Source organism: Oncorhynchus mykiss, chromosome 27 (assembly GCF_013265735.2).
Source record: "Oncorhynchus mykiss isolate Arlee chromosome 27, USDA_OmykA_1.1, whole genome shotgun sequence".
Lineage (NCBI taxonomy): Eukaryota > Metazoa > Chordata > Actinopteri > Salmoniformes > Salmonidae > Oncorhynchus > Oncorhynchus mykiss.
Genome location: NC_048591.1, coordinates 48,791,303 through 48,806,936, shown reverse-complemented (window position 1 = coordinate 48,806,936; position 15,634 = coordinate 48,791,303). Strand labels below are relative to the sequence as shown.

At 46.9% G+C, this 15,634-nt stretch overlaps 1 protein-coding gene across 1 annotated transcript in view; it reads left to right on the top strand.

Moving 5' to 3' along the window:
• yap1 (Yes1 associated transcriptional regulator) overlaps nucleotides 1-13,780 on the top strand; it is a 103,860-nt gene extending 90,080 nt beyond the window's left edge. Inside the window, exons 6-8 of the mRNA XM_036965163.1 lie at nucleotides 4,560-4,693; nucleotides 12,947-13,059; nucleotides 13,323-13,780. Of these exons, the coding sequence (XP_036821058.1) occupies nucleotides 4,560-4,693; nucleotides 12,947-13,059; nucleotides 13,323-13,558 (483 nt within the window). The 3' untranslated portion in view covers nucleotides 13,559-13,780. The remainder of the gene's footprint in view (nucleotides 1-4,559; nucleotides 4,694-12,946; nucleotides 13,060-13,322) is intronic.
• Nucleotides 13,781-15,634: the final 1,854 nt, after the last annotated feature.

Genomic DNA, 15,634 nt, shown 5'->3' with positions numbered 1-15,634 from the left:
TAGTTTAGTAATATATTATAACATAGTATAGTGGTATAGTATAATATAGTATAGTGGTATAGTATAATATAGCATAGTGGTATAGTATAATATAGTATAGTGTAATATAGAATGGTGGTATAGTGGTATAGTATAATATAGTATAGTAATATAGTATAATATAGAATAGTGGTATAGTATAATATAGTATAGTGGTATAGTATAGTGGTATAGTAATATAGTGTAATATAGTATAATATAGTATAGTTGTATAGTATAGTGGTATAGTATAATATAGTTTAGTAATATATTATAATATAGTATAGTGGTATAGTATAATATAGTATAGTGGAATAGTATACTATAGTATAGTGGTATAGTATACTATAGTATAGTGGTATAGTATCATATAGCATAGGGTTATAGTATAACATAGTATAGTGGTATAGTATCATATAGTATAGCAGTATAGTATAGTGGTATAGTATAATATAGTACAGTGGTATCGTATAATATAGTATAGTGGTATAGTATAATATAGTATAACATAGTATAGTGGTATAGTATAATATAGTATCGTGGTATAGTATAATATAGTATAATATAGTGGTATAGTATAGTGGTATAGTATAGTGGTATAGTATAGTGGCATAGTATAATATAGTGGAATAGTATACTATAGTGGTATAGTATAGTGGAATAGAATACTATAGTATAGTGGTATAGTATAATATAGTATAGTGGTATAGTATAGTGGTATAGTATAATATAGTATTGAAATATAGTATAGTAATATAGTATAACATAGTATGGTGGTATAGTATAATATAGTATAGTGGTATAGTATAATATAGTGGAATAGTATACTATAGTGGTATAGTATAGTGGAATAGAATACTATAGTATAGTGGTATAGTATAATATAGTATAGTGGTATAGTATAGTGGTATAGTATAATATAGTATTGAAATATAGTATAGTAATATAGTATAACATAGTATGGTGGTATAGTATAATATAGCATAGTGGTATAGTATAATATAGTATAGTGTAATATAGAATGGTGGTATAGTGGTATAGTATAATATAGTATAGTAATATAGTATAATATAGAATAGTGGTATAGTATAATATAGTATAGTGGTATAGTATAGTGGTATAGTAATATAGTGTAATATAGTATAATATAGTATAGTTGTATAGTATAGTGGTATAGTATAATATAGTTTAGTAATATATTATAATATAGTATAGTGGTATAGTATAATATAGTATAGTGGAATAGTATACTATAGTATAGTGGTATAGTATACTATAGTATAGTGGTATAGTATCATATAGCATAGGGTTATAGTATAACATAGTATAGTGGTATAGTATCATATAGTATAGCAGTATAGTATAGTGGTATAGTATAATATAGTACAGTGGTATCGTATAATATAGTATAGTGGTATAGTATAATATAGTATAACATAGTATAGTGGTATAGTATAATATAGTATCGTGGTATAGTATAATATAGTATAATATAGTGGTATAGTATAGTGGTATAGTATAGTGGTATAGTATAGTGGCATAGTATAATATAGTGGAATAGTATACTATAGTGGTATAGTATAGTGGAATAGAATACTATAGTATAGTGGTATAGTATAATATAGTATAGTGGTATAGTATAGTGGTATAGTATAATATAGTATTGAAATATAGTATAGTAATATAGTATAACATAGTATGGTGGTATAGTATAATATAGTATAGTGGTATAGTATAATATAGTATAATATAGTGGTATAGTATAGTGGCATAGTATAATATAGTGGAATAGTATACTATAGTGGTATAGTATAGTGGAATAGTATACTATAGTATAGTGGTATAGTATAATATAGTATAGTGGTATAGTATAATAAAGTATAATATAGTATAGTGGTATAGTATAGTGGTATAGTATTGAAATACAGTATAGTAATATAGTATAATATAGTATAGTTGTATAGTATAGTGGTAACACAGACGGACCAGGCTATGATCCCTTATTGATGTCACTTGTTAAATCCAACCCAGCCCACCCACCCTACAGTACCCTGCCCACCCACCCTACAGTACACCCTCTCTACAGTACCCTCACTACCCAGCCCACCCACCCTACAGTACCCTCTCTACAGTACCCTCACTACCCAGCCCACCCACCCTACAGTACCCTCCCTACCCTGTCCACCCTCCCTACAGTACCCTCCCTACAGTACCCTCCCTACCCAGCCCACCCACCCTACAGTACCCTGCCCACCCACCCTACAGTACCCAGCCCACCCACCCTACAGTACCCTGCCCACCCACCCTACAGTACCCTCTCTACAGTACCCTCCCTACCCAGCCCACCCACCCTACAGTACCCTCCCTACAGTACCCTCCCTTCCCAGCCCACCCTCCCTACAGTACCCTCCCTACCCTGTCCACCCTCCCTACAGTACCCTGCCCACCCACCCTACAGTACCCTCTCTACAGTACCCTCCCTACCCAGCCCACCCACCCTACAGTACCCTCCCTACAGTACCCTCCCTACCCAGCCCACCCTCCCTACAGTACCCTCCCTACCCTGTCCACCCTCCCTACAGTACCCTCCCTACAGTACCCTCTCTACAGTACCCTCCCTACAGTACCCACCCTACAGTACCCACCCTACAGTACCCTCTCTACAGTACCCTCCCTACAGTACCCTCCCTACAGTACCCACCCTACAGTACCCACCCTACAGTACCCTCCATACAATACCCACCCTACAGTACCCTCCCTACAGTACCCTCCCTACAGTACCCTCCTTACAGTACCCTCCCTACCCAGCCCACCCACCCTACAGTACCCTCCCTACCCAGCCCACCCTCCCTACAGTACCCTCCCCCTCTCTCTCTCTCTCTCTCTCTCTCTCTCTCTCTCTCTCTCTCTCCAACTGTCTTTCTCTCTCTCCCCCACTCTCTCTCACACTGTCTCTGTCTCTGCCTCTCTCTCTCTCTCTCTCTCTCTCTCTCTCTCTCTCTCTCTCTCTCTCTCTCTCTCGCCAACTGTCTTTCTCTCTCTCCCCCACTCTCTCTCACACTGTCTCTGTCTCTGCCTCTCTCTCTCTCTCTCTCTCTCTCTCTCTCTCTCTCTCTCTCTCGCCAACTGTCTTTCTCTCTCTCCCCCACTCTCTCTCACACTGTCTCTGTCTCTGCCTCTCTCTCTCTCTCTCTCTCTCTCTCTCTCTCTCTCTGTCTCACTGTCTCTCTCTCTCCCCCCCACTGTCCACTCTCTCTGTCTCTCTCTCTCTCTCTCCCCCACTGTCTCTCTCTCTCTCTCCCCCTCTGTTTCACTGTCTTTCTCCCCCCCCCACTATCTCACTGTCTCTCTCCCACTGTCCACTGTCGCTCTCACTGTCTCTGTCTCTCTCTCTCCCACTGTCTCTCTCACTGTCTCTGTCTCTCTCTCTCCCACTGTCCACTGTCTCTCTCCCTCTCTCTCTCTGTCTCTCTCTCACTGTCTCTCTCTCTCTCACTGTCTGTCCCACTGTCTCTTTCTCTCACTGTCTCTCGCTCTCTCTCCCACTGTCCACTGTCTCTCTCTCTCTCTCCCTCTCTCTCTCCCTCTCTCTATCTCTGTCTCTCTCTCTCTCTCTCTCCACTGCCTCTCTCCCCCACTGTCCACTGTCTCTCTCCCACTGTCTCTCTCTCTCTGTCTCTCTCTGTCTCTCTCTGTCTCTCTCTGTCTCTCCTACTCTAGTTCAGGTGATGGTGTAACGGTGTATGTCTGTTTAATCCTAGATTTAACTTTGTATACAGTGGATAGAAAGCAAATGAACTTGGTGGCACGCACGCACACGCACACACACACACACACACACACACACACACACACACACACACACACACACACACACACACACACACACACACACACACACACACACACACACACACACACACACACAGACTGAGACTTAGTTATTTCAACCCTAACACATATTGGTGTGTTCAGCTGGAAGCTGGGCTGAGGTGTATTCTGAGCTATTGTAGGAGCATTAAAGTGACGCTGACACATTTGTACATAATATCAGTCCAAAATGTGCCCTATGGGCCGTTCTGGTTCACTCTACAGAAACAGGAGATGGACTCCTGCCCTATGGGCCGTTCTGGTCCACTCTACAGAAACAGGAAATGGGCTCCTGCCCTACGGGCCGTTCTGGTTCACTCTACAGAAACAGGAGATGGACTCCTGCCCTACGGGCCGTTCTGGTCCACTGTACAGAAACAGGAGATGGACTCCTGCCCTATGGGCTGTTCTGGTCCACTGTACAGAAACAGGAGATGGACTCCTGCCCTATGGGCCGTTCTGGTCCACTGTACAGAAACAGGAGATGGACTCCTGCCCTATGGGCCGTTCTGGTCCACTGTACAGAAACAGGAGATGGACTCCTGCCCTATGGGCCGTTCTGGTCCACTGTACAGAAACAGGAAATGGGCTCCTGCCCTGGCTTGGACAAGGTTTCTTACTTGTTTCCTTGACTTCCACTAACCCGTGCTGTGTGTGCTGTGTGTTCATAGGAGCTGGCTTTGAGGACCCAACTACCTGTCAGTATGGAGCAGGACGGGGGGACTCCCAACCCTGTGTCGTCCCCTGGGATGGGCCAGGACGCCAGAACCATGACAACCAACAGCTCCGACCCATTCCTCAACAGGTACGCCTTATCAGTTGTTATGACAGCTTACCTCAACAGGTCTTATCATGTATCATAAGGAGGACATCTTTCCTCAACAGGTGTGTCTGTTTATCTGAGGGCCGGTTTCCCAGACACAGATTTAGCCTGACCCACTAGAAACACCTTTGTCTTCGCTACATCTATGTCTGGAAAAACCGGCTCAGAATGTTCTAGATATTCTTAACCCGGAAAAACACAGCTCCGAAAAGAACATTAGTCATGATTTGTGTCATAGTGTTTGAAGTATTAGTAAATTGTTGTGGATGATATCATCCCTGTTTGAAGTTTGGAACGTGATTACCGTAACCTAATGTGACCTGAGCAGGTAGGAAAAACTCTGGGTTCTGGGGTCTCTGCCTTTCTTACACACACACGCACAGTGACTAGTGTGTGTGTGTGTGTATCCTATCAGAACTGTGTGTGTGTGTGTGCCTAGTGCTGTGGTGGGGGGAGTTTGAGCCCCTGTGTGAGCTGCCTGAGAGGCATTTCTCTGAACTTAACCCTGTTCACATGGAAGTGACTCATTCAGACCAGGGGGGGGGGGGGGGGGGGGGCTGTGCTGAGAGAGTGAGCCTGCACAATACCGACATCTGGTGGACATGATCGGTACTGCAGTACAGGGAGTTTCACAGAGTTTTTAAACCCATAGGCTCAAACATGGCATCAGATTAGCCCAATTCCATGATAATGACTTTGAATGATAATCAGGGATTTCTATTGGAGAAGCAGTTACTAAATATCTTTATATTAAATCTTTATTCTTTATTTTTAATCTTTATATTTTATTATTGAATTTCCCCTGCAGCTGAACATTTTGCCAAATCCAATTATATACATTTTTATTTTTATTTTTATGAAACATTTACAGATTGTAGTGGTTTTAAACGGTATCTGAATGGTTAAGGTGTTTCTCATATATTCAGCCACGTGTTGTTAAAACACTTTTAGCATTATGTCTGAGCTGGATGCATTGACAATGAGTGTACACGTTTACAGTACAACAGTACAACTTACTCAGCCACTTACTGAACACATTTATGGGAAACTGGTACATTGACCTATAGGAATGGAAACTGGTACATTGACCTATAGGGATGGAAACTGGTACATTGACCTATAGGGATGGAAACTGGTACATTGACCTATAGGAATGGAAACTGGTACATTGACCTATAGGAATGGAAACTGGTACATTGACCTATAGGGGTGGAAACTGGTACATTGACCTATAGGAATGGAAACTGGTACATTGACCTATAGGAATGGAAACTGGTACATTGACCTATAGGGATGGAAACTGGTACATTGACCTATAGGGATGGAAACTGGTACATTGATCTATAGGAATGGAAACTGGTACATTGACCTATAGGAATGGAAACTGGTACATTGACCTATAGGAATGGAAACTGGTACATTGACCTATAGGAATGGAAACTGGTACATTGACCTATAGGAATGGAAACTGGTACATTGACCTATAGGAATGGAAACTGGTACATTGACCTATAGGAATGGAAACTGGTACATTGACCTATAGGAATGGAAACTGGTACATTGACCTATAGGAATGGAAACTGGTACATTGACCTATAGGGATGGAAACTGGTACATTGACCTATAGGGATGGAAACTGGTACATTGACCTATAGGAATGGAAACTGGTACATTGACCTATAGGAATGGAAACTGGTACATTGATCTATAGGAATGGAAACTGGTACATTGACCTATAGGAATGGAAACTGGTACATTGACCTATAGGAATGGAAACTGGTACATTGACCTATAGGGATGGAAACTGGTACATTGACCTATAGGAATGGAAACTGGTACATTGACCTATAGGAATGGAAACTGGTACATTGACCTATAGGGATGGAAACTGGTACATTGACCTATAGGAATGGAAACTGGTACATTGATCTATAGGAATGGAAACTGGTACATTGATCTATAGGAATGGAAACTGGTAGAGGCTTTGGTTTTTCAGTATGTCAGTATGTGTTACACCTGTGCTGGTTGTCACCTCGTTAGTCAGTATTAAAAAATATATATCTATATATTTAACCAGGCAAGTCAGTTAAGAACAAATTCTTATTTTCAATGACGGCCTACCAGGGAACAGTGGGTTAACTGCCTTGTTCAGGGGCAGAACGACAGATTTGTACCTTGTCATCTCTGGGATTTGATCCAGCAACCTTACGGTTACTAGTCCAACACTCTAACCACTAGGCTACCTGCTCTAACCACTAGGCTACCTACTCTAACCACTAGGCTACCTACTCTAACCACTAGGCTACCTGCTCTAACCACTGGGCTACCTGCTCTAACCACTAGGCTACCTGCTCTAACCACTAGGCTACCTGCTCTAACCACTGGGCTACCTGCCTCTAACCACTAGGCTACCTACCTCTAACCACTAGGCTACCTGCCTCTAACCACTAGGCTACCTGCCTCTAACCACTAGGCTACCTGCTCTAACAGCTAGGCTACCTGCTCTAACCACTGGGCTACCTGCTCTAACCACTAGGCTACCTGCCTCTAACCACTAGGCTACCTGCTCTAACCACTAGGCTACCTGCTCTAACCACTGGGCTACCTGCTCTAACCACTAGGCTACCTGCCTCTAACCACTAGGCTACCTGCTCTAACCACGAGGCTACCTGCCTCTAACCACTAGGCTACCTGCTCTAACCACTGGGCTACCTGCTCTAACCACTGGGCTACCTGCTCTAACCACGAGACTACCTGCCTCTAACCACTAGGCTACCTGCTCTAACCACTGGGCTACCTGCTCTAACCACTGGGCTACCTGCTCTAACCACCGGGCTACCTGCTCTAACCACTGGGCTACCTGCTCTAACCACTGGGCTACCTGCTCTAACCACTAGGCTACCTGCCTCTAACCACTAGACTACCTGCCTCTAACCACTAGACTACCTGCTCTAACCACTAGGCTACCTGCTCTAACCACTGGGCTACCTGCTCTAACCACTAGGCTACCTGCCTCTAACCACTAGGCTACCTGCTCTATAACCACTAGGCTACCTGCTCTAACCACTAGGCTACCTGCTCTAACCACTGGGCTACCTGCCTATAACCACTAGGCTACCTGTCTCTAACCACTAGGCTACCTGCTCTATAACCACTAGGCTACCTGCTCTAACCACTAGGCTACCTGCTCTAACCACTGGGCTACCTGTCTCTAACCACTAGGTTACCTGCCTATAACCACTAGGATACCTGTCTCTAACCACTAGGTCACCTGCCTATAACCACTAGGATACCTGCTCTAACCACTAGGTTACCTGCCTATAACCACTAGGCTACCTACTCTAACCACTGGGCTACCTGCCGCCCGGTAGTCTTTGACTACTGCTTTTGGATTGCCATATTCCCTTACTGACTAAGGAGGTGAAAACAATCGGGGCGCCCCACGTGCTAACGTCCAACCTGGAAATATACATGGAAAGACCAAGGCTTATAACAAGACACATGGAGGTTAGCCCTTTAGCCTCTGTTCCTCACAGCCAGCCATTGAGAGCCAGGGTGAATAGACTGCCAGCCAATGAGGGCCAGGGGGAATAGCAAACAGCCAATGAGGGCCAGGCTGAATAGCAAACAGCCCCTGAGAACATGTGGTCCAGTCAGCAGACAGGACAGACTCTTCTCCCTCTACTACCCCCCTCTTCTACCTCTACGACCCTCCTCTACTCCCTCTACTATCCTCCTCTACTCCCTCTACTATCCTCCTCTTCTACCTCTACGACCCTCCTCTTCTACATCTACGACCCTCCTCTACTCCCTCTACGACCCTCCTCTTCTACCTCTACTACCCTCCTCTTCTACCTCTACGACCCTCCTCTTCTACCTCTACGACCCTCCTCTACTCCCTCTACTACCCCCCTCTTCTCCCTCTACGACCCTCCTCTTCTACCTCTACGACCCTCCTCTTTTACCTCTACGACCCTCCTCTTCTACCTCTACGACACTCCTCTTCTACCTCTACGACCCTCCTCTACTCCCTCTACGACCCCCCTCTTCTCCCTCTATGACCCTCCTCTTCTCCCTCTACTACCCTCCTCTTCTCCCTCTACTACCCTCCTCGTGTCCCTCTACTACCCTCCTCTTCTCCCTCTACTACCCTCCTCTACTCCCTCTACTATTCTCCTCTTCTCCATCTACTATCCTCCTCTTCTCCCTCTACGACCCTCCTCTACTCCCTCTACTACCCCCCTCTTCTCCCTCTACGACCCTCCTCTTCTACCTCTACGACCTTCCTCTTTTACCTCTACGACCCTCCTCTTCTACCTCTACGACCCTCCTTTTCTACCTCTACGACCCTCCTCTTCTACCTCTACGACCCTCCTCTTCTCCCTCTACTATCCTCCTCTTCTCCCTCTACTACCCCCCTCTTCTCCCTCTACGACTCTCCTCTTCTACCTCTACGACCCTCCTCTTCTACCTTTACGACCCTCCTCTACTCCCTCTACTATCCTCCTCTTCTACTTCTACGACCCTCCTCTTCTACCTCTACGACCCTCCTCTTCTACCTCTACTCCCTCTACTATCCTCCTCTTCTACCTCTACGACCCTCCTCTTCTACCTCTAAGACCCTCCTCTTCTACCTCTACGACCCTCCTCTTCTACCTCTACGACCCTCCTCTTCTCCCTCTACTATCCTCCTCTTCTCCCTCTACTACCCTCCTCTTCTCCCTCTACGACCCTCCTCTTCTACCTCTACGACCCTCCTCTTCTACCTCTACGACCCTCCTCTACTCCCTCTACTATCCTCCTCTTCTACCTCTACGACCCTCCTCTTCTACCTCTACGACCCTCCTCTTCTACCTCTACTCCCTCTACTATCCTCCTCTTCTACCTCTACGACCCTCCTCTTCTACCTCTACGACCCTCCTCTTCTACCTCTACGACCCTCCTCTTCTACCTCTACGACCCTCCTCTTCTACCTCTACGACCCTCCTCTTCTCCCTCTACTACCCTCCTCTTCTCCCTCTACTACCCTCCTCTTCTCCCTCTACTACCCTCCTCTTCTCCATCTACTACTCTCCATCTACTACCCTCCTCTTCTCCCTCTACGACCCTCCTCTTCTCCCTCTACTACCCTCCTCGTGTCCCTCTACTACCCTCCTCTTCTCCCTCTACTACCCTCCTCTTCTCCCTCTACTATTCTCCTCTTCTCCATCTACTATCCTCCTCTTCTACCTCTACGACCCTCCTCTTCTCCCTCTACTACCCTCCTCTTCTCCCTCTACGACCCTCCTCTTCTCCCTCTACTACCCTCCTCTTCTCCCTCTACTACCCTCCTCTTCTCCATCTACTACTCTCCATCTACTACCCTCCTCTTCTCCCTCTACGACCCTCCTCTTCTCCCTCTACTACCCTCCTCTTCTCCCTCTACTACCCTCCTCTTCTCCCTCTACTACCCTCCTCGTGTCCCTCTACTACCCTCCTCTTCTCCCTCTACTATTCTCCTCTTCTCCATCTACTATCCTCCTCTTCTCCCTCTACGACCCTCCTTTTCTCCCTCTACGACTCTCCTCTTCTCCCTCTACGACCCTCCTCTTCTCTCTCTACTAACCTCCTCTTCTCCCTCTACTAACCTCCCCTCTCTTTCCCCTATCCTTCCTCTACTACCCTCCTCTTCTCCCTCTACGACCCTCCTCTTCTCCCTCTACTACCCTCCTCTTCTCCATCTACTACCCTCCTCTTCTCCATCTACTGACCTCCTCTTCTCCCTCTACTACCCTCCCCTCTCTTTCCCCTATCCTTCCTCTACTACCCTCCTCTTCTCCCTCTACGACCCTCCTCTTCTCCCTCTACTACCCTACTCTTCTCCCTCTACTACCCTCCTCTTCTCCATCTACTACTCTCCATCTACTACCCTCCTCTTCTCCCTCTACTGACCTCCTCTTCTCCCTCTACTACCCTCCCTTCTCTTTCCCCTCTTCTTCCTCTACTACCCTCCTCTTCTCCCTCTACGACCCTCCTCTTCTCCCACTACTACCCTCCTCTTCTCCCTCTACGACCCTCCTCATCTCCCTCTACTACCCTCCTCTTCTCCCTCTACTACCCTCCTCTTCTCCCTCTACGACCCTCCTCTTCTCCCTCTACTAACCTCCTCTTCTCCCTCTACTACCCTCCCCTCTCTTTCCCCAGCCTCCCCTCCCCCTCTCTCACAGTAGTCTCATTCATGCTGGCGTGTCTCTACTCTGCTACTCTGCCTTTTTCTCTGCTAATTAGTGTCAGAGCTCTCCCTCTCTTTCTCTTTCTTTTCTCTGTCTATGTTCCCCCTTCTCTCTGTCTTTTCCTCGCTGGTTATCTCTGTCACTCTCTCTCTCTCTCCTCTCTTCCTCTCTCTCTCTTCCTCTCTCTCTCTCTCTCTCTCTCTCTCTCTCTCTTTCTCTCTCTCTCTTCCTTTCTCTCTCTCTCTCTCCCTCTCTTCCTCTCTCTCTCTCTCTCTCTCTCTCTCTCTCTCTCTCTCTCTCTCTCTCTCTCTCTCTCTCTCTCTCTCTCTCTCTCTCTCTCTGTCTCTCTTTCTCTCTCTCTCTCTCTCTCTCTCTCTGTCACTCTCTCTCTCTCTCCTCTCTTCCTCTCTCTCTCTTCCTCTCTCTCTCTCTCTCTCTCTCTCTCTCTCTCTCTTTCTCTCTCTCTCTCTTCCTTTCTCTCTCTCTCTCTCCCTCTCTTCCTCTCTCTCTCTCTCTCTCTCTCTCTCTCTCCTCTCTCTCTCCTCTCTTCCTCTCTCTCTCTCTTTCTCTCTCTCTCTCTCTCTCTCTTCTCTCTCTCTCGCTCTCTTTCTCTCTCTCTCTTCCTCTCTCTCCCTTTCTTCCTCTCTCTCTTCCTCTCTCTCTTCCTCTCTCTCTCTCTCTCTCCTCTCTTCCTCTCTCTCTCTCTCTCTCTCTTCCTCTCTCTCTCTTCCTCTCTTTCTCCTCTCTTCCTCTCTCTTTCTCTCTTCCTCTCTATCTCTCTCTTCCTCTCTCTCTCTCTCTCTCTCTCTTTCTCTCTCTCTCTTTCTCTCTCTCTCTTTCTCTCCCTCTTCCTCTCTCTCATGGCAGTAGAGAATAGTAGGGATTGTTCTTGGAAAGTGGTTTAGGTCTGAGTGGACAGGAGGTTTAGGTCTGAATGGACAGGAGAAGGTTTAGGTCTGAGTGGACAGGAGAAGGTTTAGGTCTGAGTGGACAGGAGAAGGTTTAGGTCTGAATGGACAGGAGAAGGTTTAGGTCTGAGTGGACAGGAGAAGGTTTAGGTCTGAATGGACAGGAGAAGGTTTAAGTCTGAGTGAACAGGAGAAGGTTTAGGTCTGAGTGGACAGGAGAAGGTTTAGGTCTGAATGGACAGGAGAAGGTTTAAGTCTGAGTGGACAGGAGAAGGTTTAGGTCTGAATTAACAGGAGAAGGTTTAGGTCTGAATGGACAGGAGAAGGTTACGGTCTGAGTGAACAGGAGAAGGTTTAGGTCTGAGTGAACAGGAGAAGGTTTAAGTCTGAGTGAACAGGAGAAGGTTTAAGTCTGAGTGAACAGGAGAAGGTTTAGATCTGAGTGAACAGGCGAAGGTTTAAGTCTGAGTGAACAGGAGAAGGTTTAAGTCTGAGTGAACAGGCGAAGGTTTAAGTCTGAGTGAACAGGAGAAGGTTTAAGTCTGAGTGAACAGGAGAAGGTTTAGGTCTGAGTGAACAGGAGAAGGTTTAAGTCTGAGTGAACAGGAGAAGGTTTAAGTCTGAGTGAACAGGAGAAGGTTTAGGTCTGAGTGAACAGGAGAAGGTTTAAGTCTGAATGGACAGGAGAAGGTTTAGGTCTGAGTGAACAGGAGAAGGTTTAAGTCTGAGTGAACAGGAGAAGGTTTAGGTCTGAATGGACAGGAGAAGGTTTAAGTCTGAATGGACAGGAGAAGGTTTAGGTCTGAGTGAACAGGAGAAGGTTTAAGTCTGAGTGAACAGGAGAAGGTTTAAGTCTGAGTGAACAGGAGAAGGTTTAGGTCTGAGCCAACATACTCCGTGTTTAAAGGTACCTTCTGACTGAACTGACATACTCAGTGTTTACCGTGAATGCGGTCTTCGCTATTTTGGGTGAACATTACCTTTAAATTTCAATCACACTGTAACACTTCATACAGATTGAAATGGATTGAATAGAGAAATAGGTTTCATCCATGTCTCCAGATAACATTGTGGAGCCATACAGTTTGACCGTGTCCTGTCTCTTGTGTCCACAGTGGGACCTACCACTCCAGGGATGAGAGCACAGACAGCGGTCTGAGTATGAGCAGCTACAGTGTCCCCCGTACCCCCGACGACTTCCTCAACAGTGTGGACGAGATGGACACTGGTGAGACTAAACAGCACCTTGTTCTACCAAGTCCACTACTGACCAGGACGCTTTAGGGGGAAAGTCTGATGACTCAATCTCCGCCAAGTCTAGACAACAGTTCTATTTTGTCAAGCGAGGTTGAGTTACAAAGACCTATTTAGTCGAGGTCAATATGGGAAGTTATTGGGGCATAAATTCATTATTATAGGACCTACAAGCTGATAACGTAATACATTCTAACCACGTCATAACACATCCATGTCGTTGTTTGGCATCATTAGGGGACGCCCTGCCGGTCTCCATGGGGACGCAGCCCAGCCGTTTCCCTGACTACCTGGACACCATCCCGGGGACGGACGTGGACCTGGGCACGCTGGAGAGTGACAACATGGCCATGGAGGGGGAGGAGCTTATGCCTAGCCTCCAGGAAGCCCTTAGCTCCGACATCCTGAACGATATGGAGTCAGTCCTGGCCGCCACAAAGATCGACAAGGAGAGCTTCCTCACATGGTTATAACATGGTTATAACATGGTTATAACACATTTATAGAACACGCTGGACCCTTATACGGTATACAGTGGGGGTTCCCAAACCTCTGAGTCCCATCTGAGGTGGGTGTTGTGACCCCCCATCGGACTTGAACAGTGGAACTGCATATTCTGACCTACTGGTATATAGGAGAGAGGAGAGGAGATGAGAGGAGAGGAGAGGGATGAGATGAGAGGGGATGAGAGGAGAGGAGAGGAGAGGAGAGGGATGAGATGAGAGGGGATGAGAGGAGAGGAGAAGAGAGTAGAGGAGAGGAGAGGAGAGGAGAGGAGAGGAGAGGAGAGGAGAGGAGAGGAGAGGAGAGGAGAGGAGAGGGATGAGATGAGAGGGGAGGAGAGGGATGAGATGAGAGGAGAGGAGAGGAGAGGAGAGGAGACAGGGAAGGGATGATGGGTTCCAGAAAGAGAGACATTCCATCCTCTCCTCACTAAGTCTACACTCTGAACTGCTACCTAGTCAAACTACATGAATTGATACAACAAAGACATTTCAACCAACGTATGATATCTGTCGTCGGTCAGCATATACAATGATACTGACATCTTTTTTTCGGCAGTGCTATTCTCTTGTTTCTATGTCTTTATTTTAGTTGTCTGTGTCTTCAAGGCTGGCCCATGAACAGACCATTTATTCAAGGGTCCCCAAATCTCTTCACACTGCTTGCCTTGTCCTTCATCTAGGTCTCTTTAACCGGTGCAGGAGAGCTGCTCATTTGTCTACCCAACCATCACATCAAGGTGTCTTTACCTGCTGGCCGGCCGGCTGGCACTAGGCAAGGGGCTTGGTCCTCTCCTTCTCCCCTAACCCCCAATACCCCCATACTGTATCTGAGCTGGACAGTGCTCTCATTCTCCCCTAACCCCCAATACCCCCATACTGTATCTGAGCTGGACAGTCCTCTCCTTCTCCCCTAACCCCCACTACCCCCATACTGTATCTGAGCTGGACAGTCCTCTCCTTCTCCCCTAACCCCCACTACCCCCATACTGTATCTGAGCTGGACAGTCCTCTCCTTCACCCCTAACCCCCTTCTACCCCCATACTGTATCTGAGCTGGACAGTGCTCTCCTTCTCCCCTAACCCCCAATACCCCCATACTGTATCTGAGCTGACAGTCCTCTCCTTCTCCCCTAACCCCCACTACCCCCATACTGTATCTGAGCTGGACAGTCCTCTCCTTCTCCCCTAACCCTCACTACCCCCATACTGTATCTGAGCTGGACAGTCCTCTCCTTCTCCCCTAACCCCCATACTGTATCTGAGCTGACAGTCCTCTCCTTCTCCCCTAACCCCCACTACCCCCATACTGTATCTGAGCTGGACAGTCCTCTCCTTCTCCCCTAACCCTCACTACCCCCATACTGTATCTGAGCTGGACAGTCCTCTCCTTCTCCGCTAACCCCCACTACCCCCATACTGTATCTGAGCTGGACAGTCCTCTCCTTCACCCCTAACCCCCACTACCCCTATACTGTATCTGAGCTGGACAGTCCTCTCCTTCTCCCCTAACCCCCACTACCCCCATACTGTATCTGAGCTGGACAGTCCTCTCCTTCTCCCCTAACCCAAACTACCCCCATACTGTATCTGGGCTGGACAGTCCCCTCCTTCTCCCGTAACCCCCACTGCCCTCATACTGTATCTGAGAATGACAGTCCTCTCCTTCTCCCCTAACCCCCACTACCCCCATACTGTATCTGAGCTGGACAGTCCTCTCCTTCTCCCCTAACCCCCACTACCCCAATAATGTATCTGAGCTGGACAGTCCTCTCCTTCTCTCTTAACCCCCACTACCCCCATAATGTATCTGAGCTGGACAGTCCTCTCCTTCTCCCCTAACCCCCTTCTACCCCCATAATGTATCTGAGCTGGACAGTCCCCTCCTTCTCCCCTAACCCCCACTACCCCCATACTGTATCTGAGCTGGACAGTCCTCTCCTTCTCTCCTAACCCCCATACTGTATCTGAGCTGGGCAGTTCTCTCCTTCTCCCCTAACCCCCATACTGTATCTGAGCTGGACAGTCCTCTCCTTCTCCCCTAAC